The sequence below is a fragment of the Phaseolus vulgaris genome, chromosome 8 (assembly GCF_000499845.2).
Source record: "Phaseolus vulgaris cultivar G19833 chromosome 8, P. vulgaris v2.0, whole genome shotgun sequence".
In the NCBI taxonomy this organism is placed as follows: Eukaryota; Viridiplantae; Streptophyta; class Magnoliopsida; order Fabales; family Fabaceae; genus Phaseolus; species Phaseolus vulgaris.
In genome coordinates this window covers 3,111,300-3,127,643 of record NC_023752.2, presented here as the reverse complement: position 1 = coordinate 3,127,643, position 16,344 = coordinate 3,111,300, and the positions used below count along the sequence as shown (strand labels likewise).

Below are 16,344 nucleotides of genomic sequence, written 5' to 3'. Positions count from 1 at the left end.
ATTAATAAATTATTAGAATATAAATTACTTTATATTATTGATAAATAATTTATGAATTGATATCTAATCACTATAAGAAAATTATTAAATAGAAATTAATTTTTAAAGACAAAATAATTAGTTGTTATAGTGACTAAATTAGAAACTATTTTAGAGGCTAAAAAAAATCATTGGTTTAGTTTCTATTATTGATAAATAGTTTCTAAATTGGTATCTAATTAACTACCAAAGTTTTTCTACCAAATTTAGAATCTAAATAATTGATAGTTAAAACATTGGTAGCTAATTAGATACCAATTTAAAAACTATTTATCAACTATAGAAACTAATTTAAAAATCAATAAATTTTTTAGTCACTAAAATTATCTCTAATTTAGTCAACTAATTATTTTTTATCTCTAAAATTGGTTTCTATTTAATATTTTTTTTAGTAAATTAGCTACTAATAATTTTAAAATCTAAATTATAAATAATTAATTAAATACTAATCTAAAAACTATTATTAATAATAAAAATTAATTTATATAGCAATAATTTTGTTAGTATCTAAAGTAATAGATAATTTAGTAATTAATTATTCTTTCTTTATAAGATTAGTTTCTATTTAATGATATTCTAATATTTAAATTTTATATAAATTAGTTATATAAACTATTAATGTATTTAATTTTAATTAATTGCCATTTATTTATTCTTCTTTTTGAATTTGGTTTGCTAAAATAGCATTTATGATGATTGAGTTTGCAGAGAATTTAGCGACGCAGCAGCATTACACACAGACAGCACTCTCATACCAACCCTTCAAATTTACCTTTACTAGTTTTTTAGGTTGTGTTAGCATGTAAACATCAACGTCAAGTTTTAAAGCAATTTTAAAGGGCTCATTAAGAAATTTTTTTGCCATTTTTTTTCATGTGGCCATGGTGTATATATCTAAAACCAGAACTAAAAGAATATAACCCATAAAGTTATAAGAAAAGTGTAAAATCACTTTTTCACTGAAAATAATAATTAGAAATTAAGATTATATTCATGGATGTAGCTTTTAGAAAAAAATATTAGTTACATATATAATAAGAACCTGAAAAAGAAAATTCTTGAGACTATCAATTTTATTGGTGATCGAAGACCTTACATGCATAAAGAATTAAAGAAAAATGGCATATATAACCATGTGAAAAATGTCAAACCCAAATAATGATACAGTCACAAACTCAACACAATTTTCACTGTTTTCAATTTGGCTGCTGACAGTTACAGCCCCCACAAAAGCCTTTAAATTGTGATTGCATCATTAAATTTGATGTGCACAATCAAAGTAATATATATTTATAATTTAACTCGATTAATTAAAATTAGATTCAATATAAAGTTATGGATAAAGTAATAATTGGTTATCACTTTAAAATATGCGAATAAGAGTTATGTGGTTATAATTTAATAGATGTTGTTGTTTTATGAAATTTGAAGCTTAAGTAATATATGTGATTATAATTAATAGATTATAATGGTATTATTTTTTTATTTGATATTTTGGATTTGAGATCAGAATAGTGATGTTTATTTAAACGTTTTTTAAGGATAAAAATAAAATCGTGACAGAGTATTGAACTTCAAATCAGACAATATCTCATATGCGATGATTAATCCTAGTCATGTTATTTCTTGAATTTGAAGTTGGAACAGTCAAAATATATTTTTTTCTCTTTCAATACACTAAGACGTCTTTTAAAGATAAAACTGTGATGAATTAACGATCTTTAAAGCAGTTAATATCTCAGATGCGATGATTGACCTTAATGATGATATCCTCGAACTTGAAGTCAAAATAGATATATTAATAATGTAATTGATGTTGATTTTTCAATATTTTTCAACACAAAAAGAAATAAAAATTTGCAGCCACAAAGGGATGAATAGAGTGAGGGAGATTGTGATTTATAGATACATAGAGTAAGAGTTGAATTTGAAATTTGTTCTTGATAAAGAAAAACATTTAGTTAAAAACATTTGGTGGCTCTGACTTTTGCCAAAATAAAAGTTGAGTGATTCTGTATGTTATCGTTTGTTGTTTAATCATTCATACGAGTAGCGGTTGGTGGCCTAACACAGAGAAAGAGGAGATGACGCAAACTGATGCAAATCATCACTAACTAATATACCAAACAAAATCAATATTAAAAACCTATTAGGTTTCAAAGGGACGTGTTTAACTCACAACATGTGTTTTATGTCGATATATTTTTAATAGGAAAACTAATATTCCATTATTACGATAAATGTTTACAATAATTACCTTCTTTTATTATTTTTAGAGGAATCTGTCCATCAAAGAATACATATATATTAATTATTTTTTTATTGTTGAATATCTTTCAATAAAAACACATTTTATAATATATAAATAGATACATATGAGTTAATAATATAAGATTAAATTAAACTTAAAATTTATTTTTTAATATAATATTAATTTTTTTAAAAAAATATTTTAATGAAAATTTGTTGATTTTTTAAAATCAATCATTATAGGAAAGACTCTTGTAGAATCACCTATCAATAGATAAAAAAATTGAATATAATATTTTTTAATATACTTTTATTTTTCATTATTATAGTCATTACTTGTAAGATAACAAATACTAAAACTGAATTAATATACAATTTTATCTTCAAAAAATATTTATTTATTTTTGTGACTCGTATAAATTACTCCTTTCAAATGAAATTATTTATTAGTCAACAAACAGTCTTAGTAGCTAGATTTGTTAGCAAATTGAAGGAGAAGACATTTTTTTTATAATTAATTATAAAAATAGTTGTTTTTTCCCAGTTGATTTTTTTTTATGATTAATTTGTAGGAGCTGAGGAGATATAGTTTTGAGAAGTAATTATTTAAATTATATATAAAGTTGTATTTATTTGAAAAAAATTACCTAAAGATTAGCTACAGTAACTGGCTATGACTAAGACCGCGTTATCTAAAGCAGATGGTAGGTTAGTTCTGTATCCAAAAGTTGCACAGACAATTCCTAAAAAATGGTTTAACTACCTACAATTAGGGACGAAACTAGATTATTAATATAGGTGGGTGACCATATATAAAATATCACCAATAATTTTTTTTAAATTTTATGTGTACAATAATATTTTATAAATTTAGAACTCATAATAATTTAATATATAGGACCATATAGAACAATTTTATAAGTAAAATATTAACTAAAAAGTATTATAAAGTAGACTTTAAACGTAATTTAATTTCATAAAATCGACTTTTAAGGTCGAGGTTTACCACTTATATACCATGAATTGTATTCCTCTCTAATTTATGTAGGATAAAAAAAAAAAAATTAAACTTCATAACCTCCTCGTAGATGATTACTCTAATTACACAAATTTAGACATTTTTATTTATTTAATAAAGTCATTTTAAATGAAATGCATCCACACAACTACAAAATGTAGAGAAATTATCACCTCATAAATCAAGAGAATTGAACTACAATTTAATTTAGAGGTAAAAATTTCACAAACACAATTTTTTTTAGTTATGCTATTTTATATCGTTAAATTAAATTATAAAACAAAGTAAATTTTGATAAAAACTATGTAATAAGATAATTTTGAAAATAAAAATTACATATTAAAAAAGCAAAGAAAGGGTGGGAAGGGTGTTGGGTTTCGTCCTCAATGTATATAAGTAGCTGAGTTATAGGGTACTAGGTTGCAATGATGAAAATAAGGATGAACATATCTTACAAATTATAGAGTATTCAGCACTAATTTTATGCATTTCTCATAGTTCCTATAAAGTTCATGCAGTTGTAGGGATCAACCTATATGTATCATATAATATATAATTGACATAGTTTCTGTCTTACACTAAATATTATTCCTTAACCATCTTCAGTAATTCCACATGCTATCAGTGTCCACATGTCCTGCAGAAGCTGATGAATGTTCTTGATTCTCAAACATTCTTTGCATCATGTCACTGTTGTATAACACAGATGAGATATCAGCTTCAAATTCTCTTCCCTCAGAAAACTCTGCTTTCTGAATTTGCTTTGCACTTGATTCATGGTTTCCCATCAGCATCCTCAAGGACTGTTCTTGAGGCATATAACAATAATCTGGGTACTGTGAGTCCCCAATCTGGTGTGCAATCTGGGTTGGCTGGTTTATGCCTGAAAGGGTTGCTTTGCCTGAAGGGAAAACATCATAAGGAGTTGCAGAGGATGAAAAGTCCAACATAGGAGTTTCCAAGCTGTGAAGAATGTCATCATGTGTGTTTGGATCCATAGTTTGATTTGGATCACAGCTGGTCACCTGAGACAACTCACCGGCAGTGGTTATTGTTTCACTGTTGTCTGGAGGAGAATCCATCAAAGGAGGCAATTGAGCAGAAGGTGATGATGATTCATTTCCAGAGGAATTGAACCTCTCACGATTTGGAACATGCAATTTCTTTCCACAAGGACCCTTCTCAAAGACTCTGCACACCACCCATTCGCTCTATAAAATGGGGCAAATTGTCAGAACAAAACAACCTTAGTTAACAAATGTTCATCTTGAGGGAGAGTATAAATCAATAAACTATGAAACTAACATGTGTTCATGGTCCTAATCAACCAAAAAAAGAGTTAATAAAACTCAATTATATATGACTAAAAGAATTTGATCATGATCGTGATAATCTAGGACTATGCAAAATGAACCATACCTTTGCAGATTTGTGTTGATTCTGTATCCCTTCCAACCTATATTCATGCATAACCCAGTTTGTCTTTTCACCTTTTGGAGCTCTTCCCTTGTAGAAAACTAAGGTTTTCTTCATCCCAATGAGTGCATTTTCCGCTATTATCTCCCTGTCTTTCCCTGTGGCTTTCCAATAACCAGCTTCAGTAGCCCTATTAGCCCTTAAACCAGTTGGGTACTTTTTGTCCCTCACACAGAAATAATACCACTCAGTTTCACCCATTTTAGCCAATCCTTCAAAAACCAAACACGATTGTGAAAAGGCATCATCAATTCACCGACAAAGCAAGCTACAACAAGAATTCAATTAATAAAAAATTAAAATGATCGACTCACCAGGCAGATTCCATGGCTCACACTTGTTCAAATCAGCCTCACCAATGGCCACAGCACAGAAACAGTTGTCAACAACCTTCTTTGTGAGGTAGTGTTTTATGAGTTCTTCATCTGTTGGGTGAAATCTAAAACCTGTTGGCAACTTCAACTGCTGGTTTTCCTTACTTGTTTTGCAAACGTTCTCCATTGATCCAATCCCTGCCAAAATCCCCTGTTTCATCAAAGAAGCAAATGAAAAACAAAACATGACAAACTCATTAATTCGTACATGTTCACACACAGAACACATTTAATTCTCAAAGATAGGTGCTTCAATTGAAGTGAAAAATTAAAATCAATCAAAGGAACCAACCAGACTGTTAAAGAAGGAAGCACTAATGTCTTAGTTGCAAGAACAGAAAACCACAAAGGTTTTGGCTTTTGAGGGGGGTACAATTTTTCTGCATGTGATTTTAAACTGTGTAACCTAAGAGGAAAAAGGGACCAGAGGGAATGAACAAAAAGTTTGTTTTTTCGAGGAATTTGATGAAGACGGTGTTAAGGAAAAATTGTGAAAAAGACCAAACTCCTTAAATACTGGTTTTGTGGGTATTCATAACTATGGCTGACAAGTAACTGGGGAGCCTTCATGCTTGTATATGTGCATGATTGAGTATCTCAAAAGTTGAAAGGTGAAAATCATGGAGTAAAAACAATAATAATTTAATTCTGTAAATAAAAAAGGGTGATGAACAGTAGACAAATAAACATCTTTTCAATCTTCCTAAAATTATAAAGTTTGTTTTTATATCTTTAAAACATATTTTATCCTAAAAAAATCTTGTTTAACAAGGGGCTAAAAATTAAATTGGGCATGAAAACAACCTAAACTTTAGAGTGATTAGAAGTTGATTTCACTTTATAATGATTTTCGTACCTTACCAATTGTGTAGAGTTTCCTTTCCTATGATTGCTAAGAACACCTCACAGAGTCACCAGTCACTGTTGACGTTGCTATGCTCTTCAAATTAAAAACCTCCATTGTTCATAAACCAAACACTGAAACACCATTCCAATAACAAAAAAAAAAAAACAGAGTTAAGGAGATGAAAGTTAAAAGGAAAGAAAAATGAGTCAGTGGCAACACTGAATACAAGATGAGATGATGCTTATACCATGTAAAGCACTAGAACTCATCACTATGCTTCTTAATGTCAGATGATCCAAATATTTATAACCATTTCTATCCTTCTTAACGTATATAAATTGATACAAGTAATTAAAGGTATAAATTTAACAATTTAATTTTAATTTTTTAAACAACAGTTTAATTATTTCTTACGTTATTTACGTCCTAATAAGTGGATATCTATAAAAACATCTTTTTAGTTACTTTATTATCTTAAAGTTCGGCGAAATTCTAGTATAATTATATGGAATCTCTACTTGTGTAATGATGAGTTCTTACTGACAATTCTATAATTATGTAATGATAAGATTTCATTGACAGTTGTCTGTATGACTGTCCTGTCTGTCTGTGTAATAATGAGATTTTATCGACAGTTGTCTATAAGTTGGTGTAATAATAAGATTTCACCGACAATTTTAGATTTATATACAACAATAAATCTATACCGACAATTCTAGTAGTATGATGATGACATAATACCTCATAGTATTAGAAATGTTTCATCTTTTCATCACTCTCATTCAAAAGAAATTTCATTATTAGAAAATCATTGAATTGAAACTAATTTTAGAGATAAAATATAATTAGTTGTTATAGTTACTAAACTAGGTACTCTAGGTTACAAGAATTATTGATATCTTAATTAGTTTCTATTTTTGATAAATATTTTCTAAATTAGTACTAATTAGCTACCAATGTTTTAACTATCACTTATTTAGATGTTGGTAGTTAAAACCTTTATAGCTAATTAGATATCAATTTAGAAATTATTTATTAATAATATAAATTAATTTAGATACCAATAATTTTTTTAGTCTCCAAAATAGTATTTATTTTAGTTAATATAATAATTAATTATTTTTTTTCTCTAAAATTATTTTTTATTTAATAATTTTCTTGTAATGTTTGTTTATATACACTTGTGTAGTGATGAAATTCTATCACTACAAGAAAATCATGGAATAGAAACTAATTTTAGAAACAAAAAATAATTAGTTGCTATAGTGACTAAATTAGAGATCATTTTAGAAACTAAAAAAATGGTTTCTAAATTAGTTTCTATTATTGTTAAATGGTTTCTAAATTGGTATCTAATTAGTTAACAAGGTTTTAACTACAAATTATTTAGATTCTAAATTTTGTAGCAAAAACCTTGGTTGTTAATTAGATACCAATCTAGAAACCATTTAACAATAATATAAACTAATTTAGAAACCAATTTTTTTTTAGTCTCTAAAATAGTCTCTAATTTAGTCACTATAACAACTAATTATTGGTTGTTGTTTCTATTTCATGATTTTCTTGTAGTGTATCTATAATTCTACACTTATGTAATAATGAGATTGTATCATTAATTATATATTTATGTAATAATGAGTTTCTCTTGACAATTCAATTCTGGAAATATTATAGTGTCACGTTACCGAATAATATTAAAAGCATCTTATCTTCTAATCACTTTTATTTAATATGAAATTCATATTTTTTTTGTCTTATCTATACCGGTATAATAATGAAATCCTACTAACAGTTTTATACCTGTCTAATGATGAGATTCTACTAACAACTTTACACTTGTCAATAATAAAGTTTAATCTCACAATTTGACTAAATTTTTTAGATTTATGTAATAATACAATTCTACAATTTTAGATTTGATCAACAATTCTATACTTGTGTAATAATGAAATCCACTAGACAATTATACACGTGTAATAATGAAATCTTCTGGACAATTCTGCACGTGTAATAATAAAATCTTCTAGACAATTCTACACGTGTAATAATAAAATCTTCTAGACAATTCTACACGTGTAATAATGAAATCCTGTCGATAATTCTACACTTTTATAATAATGAAATCTTATAGACAATTTTACAACCATTTTATAATGAGATTCTATCAACAATTTTACACTTATCACTAATGAAATCCAAGTCACAATTCTACACTTGTGTATAATAATAAAATTTTGATAAAACAATCTTATTTTTATACTTATGTAATAATGAGATTCAATCAATAACTTTATTTTATTTTATACTTTTGTAATAATGAGATTCGATCAACAAATTTAGATATATGTAACAATATAATTTTCAATATTACTTCTTGTTGTTTTAAAAAAAATAAAAAAAAATTATATTACTTGTTAGAATGGATTCTTATAATATTTTTTTCATTTGATATTTATAGTGGTAGTCTGTGTTAAATGTTGACATGATTGAAGAAAGACTATTATAGCATTAAAAAATAGACATAAACATTTAACAATAACATAACATGCTTAAACAATCAAAGAGTACAGAAAAAATATAAGACATTATCTATCAATACATTTAATTAACTGTTATATATATATGGCAGATGAAAATCCTACATGACTCCAAATATATGCCAAAAAACAAATAAAAAAAACAATAAAAAATAATTGAAATTGCATGAAGATACAGTTATGAAAAATAAACTATTTATAACAAACACTACAAGAAAATTATAAAATAGAAACCAAAATAATTAATTGCAATAGTAACTAAATTAGAGACCATTTTAGAAACTAAAAAGAAATTTGGTTTCTAAATTAGTTTTTATTATTGTTAAATAATTTCTAAATTGGTATCTAATTAGCAATCAAGGTCTTTGCTACCAAATTTATAAGCTATCGGTTAGTAGAAAAACCTTGGTTGCTAATTAGATACCAATTTAAAAATTGTTTAACAATAATAGAAAGTAATAAAAACTAATTTAGAAACCATTTTTTCTTAGTTTCTAAAATGATCTCTATTTTAGTTTCTATTATAACTAATTATTTTGGTATCTAAAAATTGATTTCTATTTCATGATCGTAATGAAACTAAACAAATTTATACTAAAACACAAGAAAAACAATTTAAATAAAGAATTTGAAGAGTCAATAAAATAATCACAATTATCTATTATCATAATAATAATATATGAAGAAAAAAATTTGTATGTAAAATTTTACTTTCCAGTATACCCTTTTTTACTTAACACCACCTTTTTTTTCACTCTCTCTTTCAAATAACCCTTCAAATTGACCATTTAACACTCTAAAACTCGATTATTTCTATAACTTCAAAATTCTCTTCTCTTTCATACCTCATTTTTATGTTTCTATTTGATAACTTTAAATTTCTTTGATTTTATATTTAAATTTCTAAAAAATATCTTAAATTTAAACAAAATCAAATAAAATAAAAAAATTATATAAATAAATATATTAAAATTAATATAAATATTAATATTTTAAATTATAAAAATAATTAAAGTGTGTGTGTGTAAAACTCAAGGATCCTTTAAGCTTCTCCCCAGAAACAAAAACTAAAAAATCAACCTAATGGCTACAAACTTAGACAAAAAAAGCTTCTTTTTTTTTCTTAGTTGATTATACAAGTGGCAGATTTCTAGATTGCATAAAAAAAAAAAAAACTCAAAACTCAAAGGAAAAAAAAATACTATAATGGTCACAATTTTATTTGGCTACTCTACTTTTATTCCATGCTGCATCCTAATAACTTGTGACTTTATAAAAGAAAAAAGAACAAAGGATCGTTAAAGAGTCTTAAAAAGAAAATAGAAAAAAATATATAGAATATAGATTTTGGAGCAATAATAATTTTTAGAAAAATAAAAAATAAACTATTTTATTTAATAGATATAAGAATATCATTTTTCATTAATTTTAAACGATGTCCTAATACTCTTAAAGTGGAGTAGTTACATACCCAACGTTCATTAAACATCAAAACGTGGCCTAACTATTTTATTACTTTCGAATTAACAAGGTTCACATATAATCATTCTAGTAAGATATTTACTATGCTTGCATGTGACTCTATCAAAATTAATATATTTCTACTATTAATTTAAAGTAACAAAATAGGATCAAATTCACCTATTTATTAATGTTAGGTATAAAAAGTAATAATCCATTTTAGAGGTACCAATTTTAACAGGCACTAATTTTAGAAGTATCAAAAACTTATTTAACCCATAATTATGTTTCATTTCAATTTTATTTCTTTTTTATATGCTATTACATAAATTTAATTCACTTTATTTTAATTTAGAATTTAAACTTTGCAGTTGATAAAATGTATATCAAATAAAAAAGTGTCTTTTTTCACTATAGCAAATTAAAAAATTATGTTTAATTATATTTTATATGTATAGATTTTACCTTATAGAAACTAAGAAATACTAAAAGTAGTTATTTTGAAATATTTTAAAAAATGGAAATTGTTTTTAATTAGTTAATCCAACACGTATATACTTTAATTATGGTAAGGTTGTCAGATAAAACAAACAAAATTCTACTCAACTCGATTATTATTTGTGTTATGATTCTAGTATTTAATTATTGATTTTCTTTTTCTCTTTAGTTAAACCTATAATGAGTGTACTACTTGTATATATTCAGACCATTTGTTTTGATTTGAATAACAAGAAAGAAGAGATATTCATTCTCATATCTTTTGTCTTCAGTTTACTCTTTTGTTCATTTTCTATTTTGTAATATGGTATCAGAGCAACCATTTAAAGTCTATCTTAGCGAGTGTTTGGTGGACTTATCAGGTCACCCGTTATCGGACCACCCATAATATGTTATCTCACACACGAGCTGTCACTCTCAGCGTGAGGGGTGTTGGAGATCCCACATCGACTAGAGATTAGGACATTTCATTGTATATAAGTGAGTGCAAGCCTCACTCCATGAACTAGTTTTATAGGGTTGAGTTAAACTTAAAGTCCACTTTGAAATAGATAAAAAATTAAATCCAACCCAATCCAATAATTCATACTGCACAATGAAACTAATTCTCAATTGAATACTTAGTTATATATCTAAACATTTTTACTGTTTTTATTTCTTTCTTCACAGATTCAATGTATTTATTTACAGTAACAAGTAGATGCACGTTCAAATAACTTGTTTTGTTTTAATAGTACTTTAATATAACAAGTTCAAGGAACTTGATTTCACTACCAGGGGCGAATTTTTGTTGGGTGGCCAAATATAAAATATTACTAAAAAAATTAATTTATCTTTTGTTGGAAATCTCACAATGACTAGAGATTAGAGTCTTTTATTGTATATAAGTGAGTTTTATGGGGTTGAGTTAGGCTTAAAGTCCAGTTTGTAATATCTTTTATTATAAAACTTAATATATTGAAAAATAATCAATTTATATATTTAAAATTTTAAATAATGTTTTAATATATGTAATTGCATGCAGAGTTTTTTTTTTTTCTAAAAGGTGCATATGTTTTTAAAATTTTCTAAAATCCTACTCACAAGTTCATTAATTATATATGTATAGGTGAACAAAGATATGTTTTTTTTATAGAATATTAGAGCAAATCTGTTAAATTTAGAAGAATGATGTTGATTAATAGAGTATTAAAGATAGATGTAATTTACACGTGTATGATGAACATTATTAATTTAAAGTTATTTTTATAAGGTGCATGATCCTGTCTCTGTATACAGAAACATCAAATTAAACGAAAATAGCAACCTTCTATTGCTTACAACTTTTTATGATTCTTAAGAAAAGTGGATGTTGGCAACACCATTAATCCTATCACAAGGATTCCACCTTATTATCTTCTCGGAATTCCAAGCTCTCACGTATGATCACAAAATATGAATGAACAAAAAATATTAATGAAAATATGTGTTAATTCTGAAAATAATTTAGATTGATCACATTTATTTTTGTGTTTATAATTAACTAATTAATCGAGTGATTTTTTTAAAATAAATAATGATAACGGACGACGGGAACAGTAATAATATAGTTGTATATTTGAGAAAAAAAGATTTTTTCTTAAGATAATAACCTATATTAGATCTAAAAATGTAATTTACCTAAAGTTCCTAAAGTATGCACTGGACAATGCAGAGCCATCAAACTTATTACAATTCATAATAAACAGATCAATATATTACTTACTCTATAAAATTAATTAACTTAACAACAAACTCACACTACAAGAAAATCATTAAATAGAAACCAATTTTTAAACACTAAAATAATTAGTTGCAATAGTAACTAAACTGGTCACTACAAGAAAATCATTAAATAGAAACCAATTTTTAGAGACCAAAATAATTAGTTGCAATAGTAACTAAATTAGAGACCATTTTAGAAACTAAACAAAATTTTGGTTTCTAAATTAGTTTATATTATTGTTAAACAGTTTCTAAATTGGTATTAATTAGCAACCAAGGTTTTAGAGACCAAATTTAGAAACTAAATAATTGGTAGTTAAAACTTTGGTTGCTAATTATATACCAATTTAGAAACAATTTAACAATAATAGAAACTAATTTAGAAACCAATTTTTTTTTAGTTTCTAAAATGGTCTCTAAAAATTAGTTTCTATTTCATGATTTTCTTGTAGTGTGGTATTTATTTTTATTAGTAGTATAACTATTTTACTATCGATATTAAAACTAGCTATTAAAATTAAAACTAGTGGAAAGGCATGTGTATGCACATATGCGAGAGCATGTGTATCCATATTATGCTCTCCATATTTTCCTTTTACTTATTTTTATGAGGATAGAAATGTAATATACATACAAAAATAATTTTGGATGAGTCGAAATTGAAAAACAAGAAATGGAGTGCAAAGAGTGATTAAAAGTGAAAGTTATTAATTTTATTTTATATGTGAGATTTTGTGTAGAAATGTGTGAGAGTATGCTCTCTTTGTTATCTTAAAATAAAGAATTAATGGAAGAGTAAGAGTCATATAAAAACTGTACATTAATATTAATTTAAAATAATTTTATTTTTAAAGTAATTTTTATGGAATAACAAAATACTTCATTGTATTAATAAAATAAAATATATTAAATAAGAAATATATTAAATAAGAGTAGAATTGGAAAAAAATTATGTATATAAAAAATATTATAATAAGAAATTTCCTTTTTATATAAGGATAGATAAAAAAACATAATATATATATTTTAAAACATATTTAAAGAATAAACTATTTTCCCATAAACATCAATCACGTATGATATTTATTTGATATACTTCACAATTATATATACACGATATTGATCTCTTCTATCTTCCTTGTTATCCTATAATAAGTTTAACATTTATTTAGTGAATATTCATCTTGACCAGATGGAAGGAACCATTTAACTGATTTTACTGATATAAGAAAAAATTGTTATGACTTTTTATCTTAAACAATGAATTGTCACTTGAATAATGACACTTGTTACTTTGACGATAAAAATTCAAACAAATTTAAGTTTTATCAATTTTATATTACTTAAGTGATCAAATTGTGTACTTGTTGATAATCAAATTAAGCACTTGAATGATATATATACTAAAAAATATTTCTAAAAAAAGAAAAACTTAACCAATTTCATAAGATTATCTTTTAAATATAATGTATGCCTAATCCTCCTACAAACTTATTCTCTACTCTTATATTCTAATTAAAATCAATGTTAGCTTACTTTATCTTCAAATGTGTTTCTTTCTAAGGAATCTATTTTCAAAAAATAAAATAAATTTAAAAAGTTAAAAGATCCTTTATTTTGTCTACAAGAAGATAAATCCAACAAGCAAAGACACATACTCGGACTAAGAGTGATTCATTTGGAACAAGTTCTATTAATTTGAATTATACTTTCATTTATCTCCTAACCTGTGCGCTTAGAAAGAAGAAATAAAAAAATAAAAAATTATTCTCTTTGAAATTTCTAGAAAAATAAGTGAAAGAATTTAAGATTTTAAAGAACTTATAATTTAAAAAAATATTTAATTTTATATTTATAACATTTAAAATAAAAAACTTACACGTAATTACCACCCTTTATTAACTTTAATCCTCTAACTTTATTCAAATAAAACAATCCCGAACTAAAGTTGCTTAAGAGAAAAGAGTAAGTGCCTTAAAAAAATAAAAGAAACATGATAAATTTCTTTATAATATATTCATTACTCTCTCTCTTTATATATTTATAAAGCAAAAACAAAAAAGTATACTGAAATACGTGTGTGGAATGCATGAAAGTTTATGCATATTCCTGGTAGAAGGATAATATATATAAATTGCTAGTGGTAACTATATATTAACTAATTATTATTTTTATTTTCTGCATGTATATTCTTCTTCCTTGAACATGACATGAACAAATTTATCTACTTATTTATTTAAAGTGTCTGCATAAAGGTACTTCAAGAAATCAAACTAAACTCAAATTCCATGAACATGACTTAACTGGAATAGGTACATGTTATCGAAATAGTATAATTAGTTCTAAAGGAAGGTGCTGTCACTCCACGTTTTTAACACTTTTAAAGGACTCTTTCAAAATTATTAAAAATTGTGAAAAGTCATACTTTCAGCTAACTATATAAAGAATATATTTAAAACGAATTAGAGTTGTTTCAATTTTTTAATTTTAAATATTCATGATGTTTTAGGGTTTAGGGTTCCACTTATTTCAAAAACTAAAAGTCATATTATTTTTTACACCCTATCATGAAAAGCAATACTTCAATCCCTCAATACAAACCCTAGTTGTTCTATTGAATAAATCCCTGTAACTCAATCAGTTAAATTTAAGTTTTTGAAAATTTAAAGATGACAAATAAGTTATTTTCGGTTAACAACTTTTTTATTTACTTATTATAATTTTTTTATGTTAAGAACTTATAAAGATTTTACAGTGTCTTACAACTTCTGGTTATGATTTTTATATTAATCAATAAACACACAGATTAACTATCAATAAAAATGAGAAACATAAAATTATATATAAATATAATTAAAATATACCAGAAAATTTGGTGATTATATTTAACCACAATAAAGGAAAATTTAGATATTCACTACTACAAAATTATTGAATAGTGATCAAAATTAGTGATTGAAAAATGTAGTCATTATTAGTGATCAAATTAGTTATTGAAATTATGGTCACTATCCTTGAACAAATTAGTAACCAAATCAATGATCATAAGTTATTTTTATGATTTAATGATTGAAATAATGATTATATTTTTAATCACAAAAAGTCAGTCACAAAAAATCAATAACAAAATTGGTGACTATACTAAGATTTTATTCTCCCACAATTTATGTATATTTCCTTCTTTCAATTTTCATGTTTATATTAACATGTTGAATAATGTTAATATTAATAAAATTAATAATTATTACAATAATAATTATAATATTATTAACAATTAAAATAATAATAATGTTAATATTAATTAAAATTAATAATAATAATAATTAAATTAATAATAATATTAATATTAACAATCATATTAATAGTTTTATTATTAGCATGAATAAATATAATAATAATATTAATAAATATAATAATAATATTAATAATAATTAAAATAACATTATTATTAATGATACTATTATTAATATTAATAATATTACTATTAATAATTATCTTAATAGTTTATTCTTAGCATTAATAATATTAATAAATATAATAATACTATTATTAATAGTATTAATAATGATCACCATGAATCTAGTTTTAACTCTTTTTTTTCTTTAGCCTAATTTTTCTTTTTCACCAAATCATATAAAAAAATTAAATGTAATATGTATTAACAAAAAAAAGTATAATTAATCTATTTTTTTCTATAATATAAAAACCATGAGAAAAATAAATTAAAATGTGTTTAAAGGAAATAAAAAAAATAATAACATTATGCTTAATAAATTAAGAAAAAAAATACTTATCACTTGCTCTCACAAATCTTATGTACTAATAGTTATACAACATTCATGTAATTTGAAGTAAACATGAGATTACTTTAATTGTGGGATGATGCCACCATGTTAGGTACTTTTGAAAGTGTTCTTGAATCCATACATTTGGTCTTTAATTATCTTAATTGGCTTTTATTTTGTATTCTTTCCAGTTTTGTAGTCTCTCTACATACCAACCAATTAAGAGTAGAAGCAGTGATCCGTCACATCTAAAAAAATTATATTGTTCATGTAATTAATCATTTATATTGCCATTAAATTGGGCTTATTTATTGTT

General features: G+C 24.7%; 1 protein-coding gene across 1 annotated transcript; it reads right to left on the bottom strand.

The window, feature by feature from the left end:
* Window positions 1–3,699: 3,699 nt before the first annotated feature.
* Window positions 3,700–5,770, bottom strand: LOC137827004 (NAC domain-containing protein 100-like). Its single transcript, XM_068633175.1, has 4 exons — window positions 5,450–5,770; window positions 5,098–5,308; window positions 4,727–4,995; window positions 3,700–4,518 (listed from the first exon to the last, which is right to left on the bottom strand). Exons 2-4 carry the CDS (start codon window positions 5,282–5,284, stop codon window positions 3,910–3,912), a joined length of 1,065 nt encoding a protein of 354 aa, XP_068489276.1. The 5' UTR covers window positions 5,285–5,308; window positions 5,450–5,770; the 3' UTR covers window positions 3,700–3,909.
* Window positions 5,771–16,344: the final 10,574 nt, after the last annotated feature.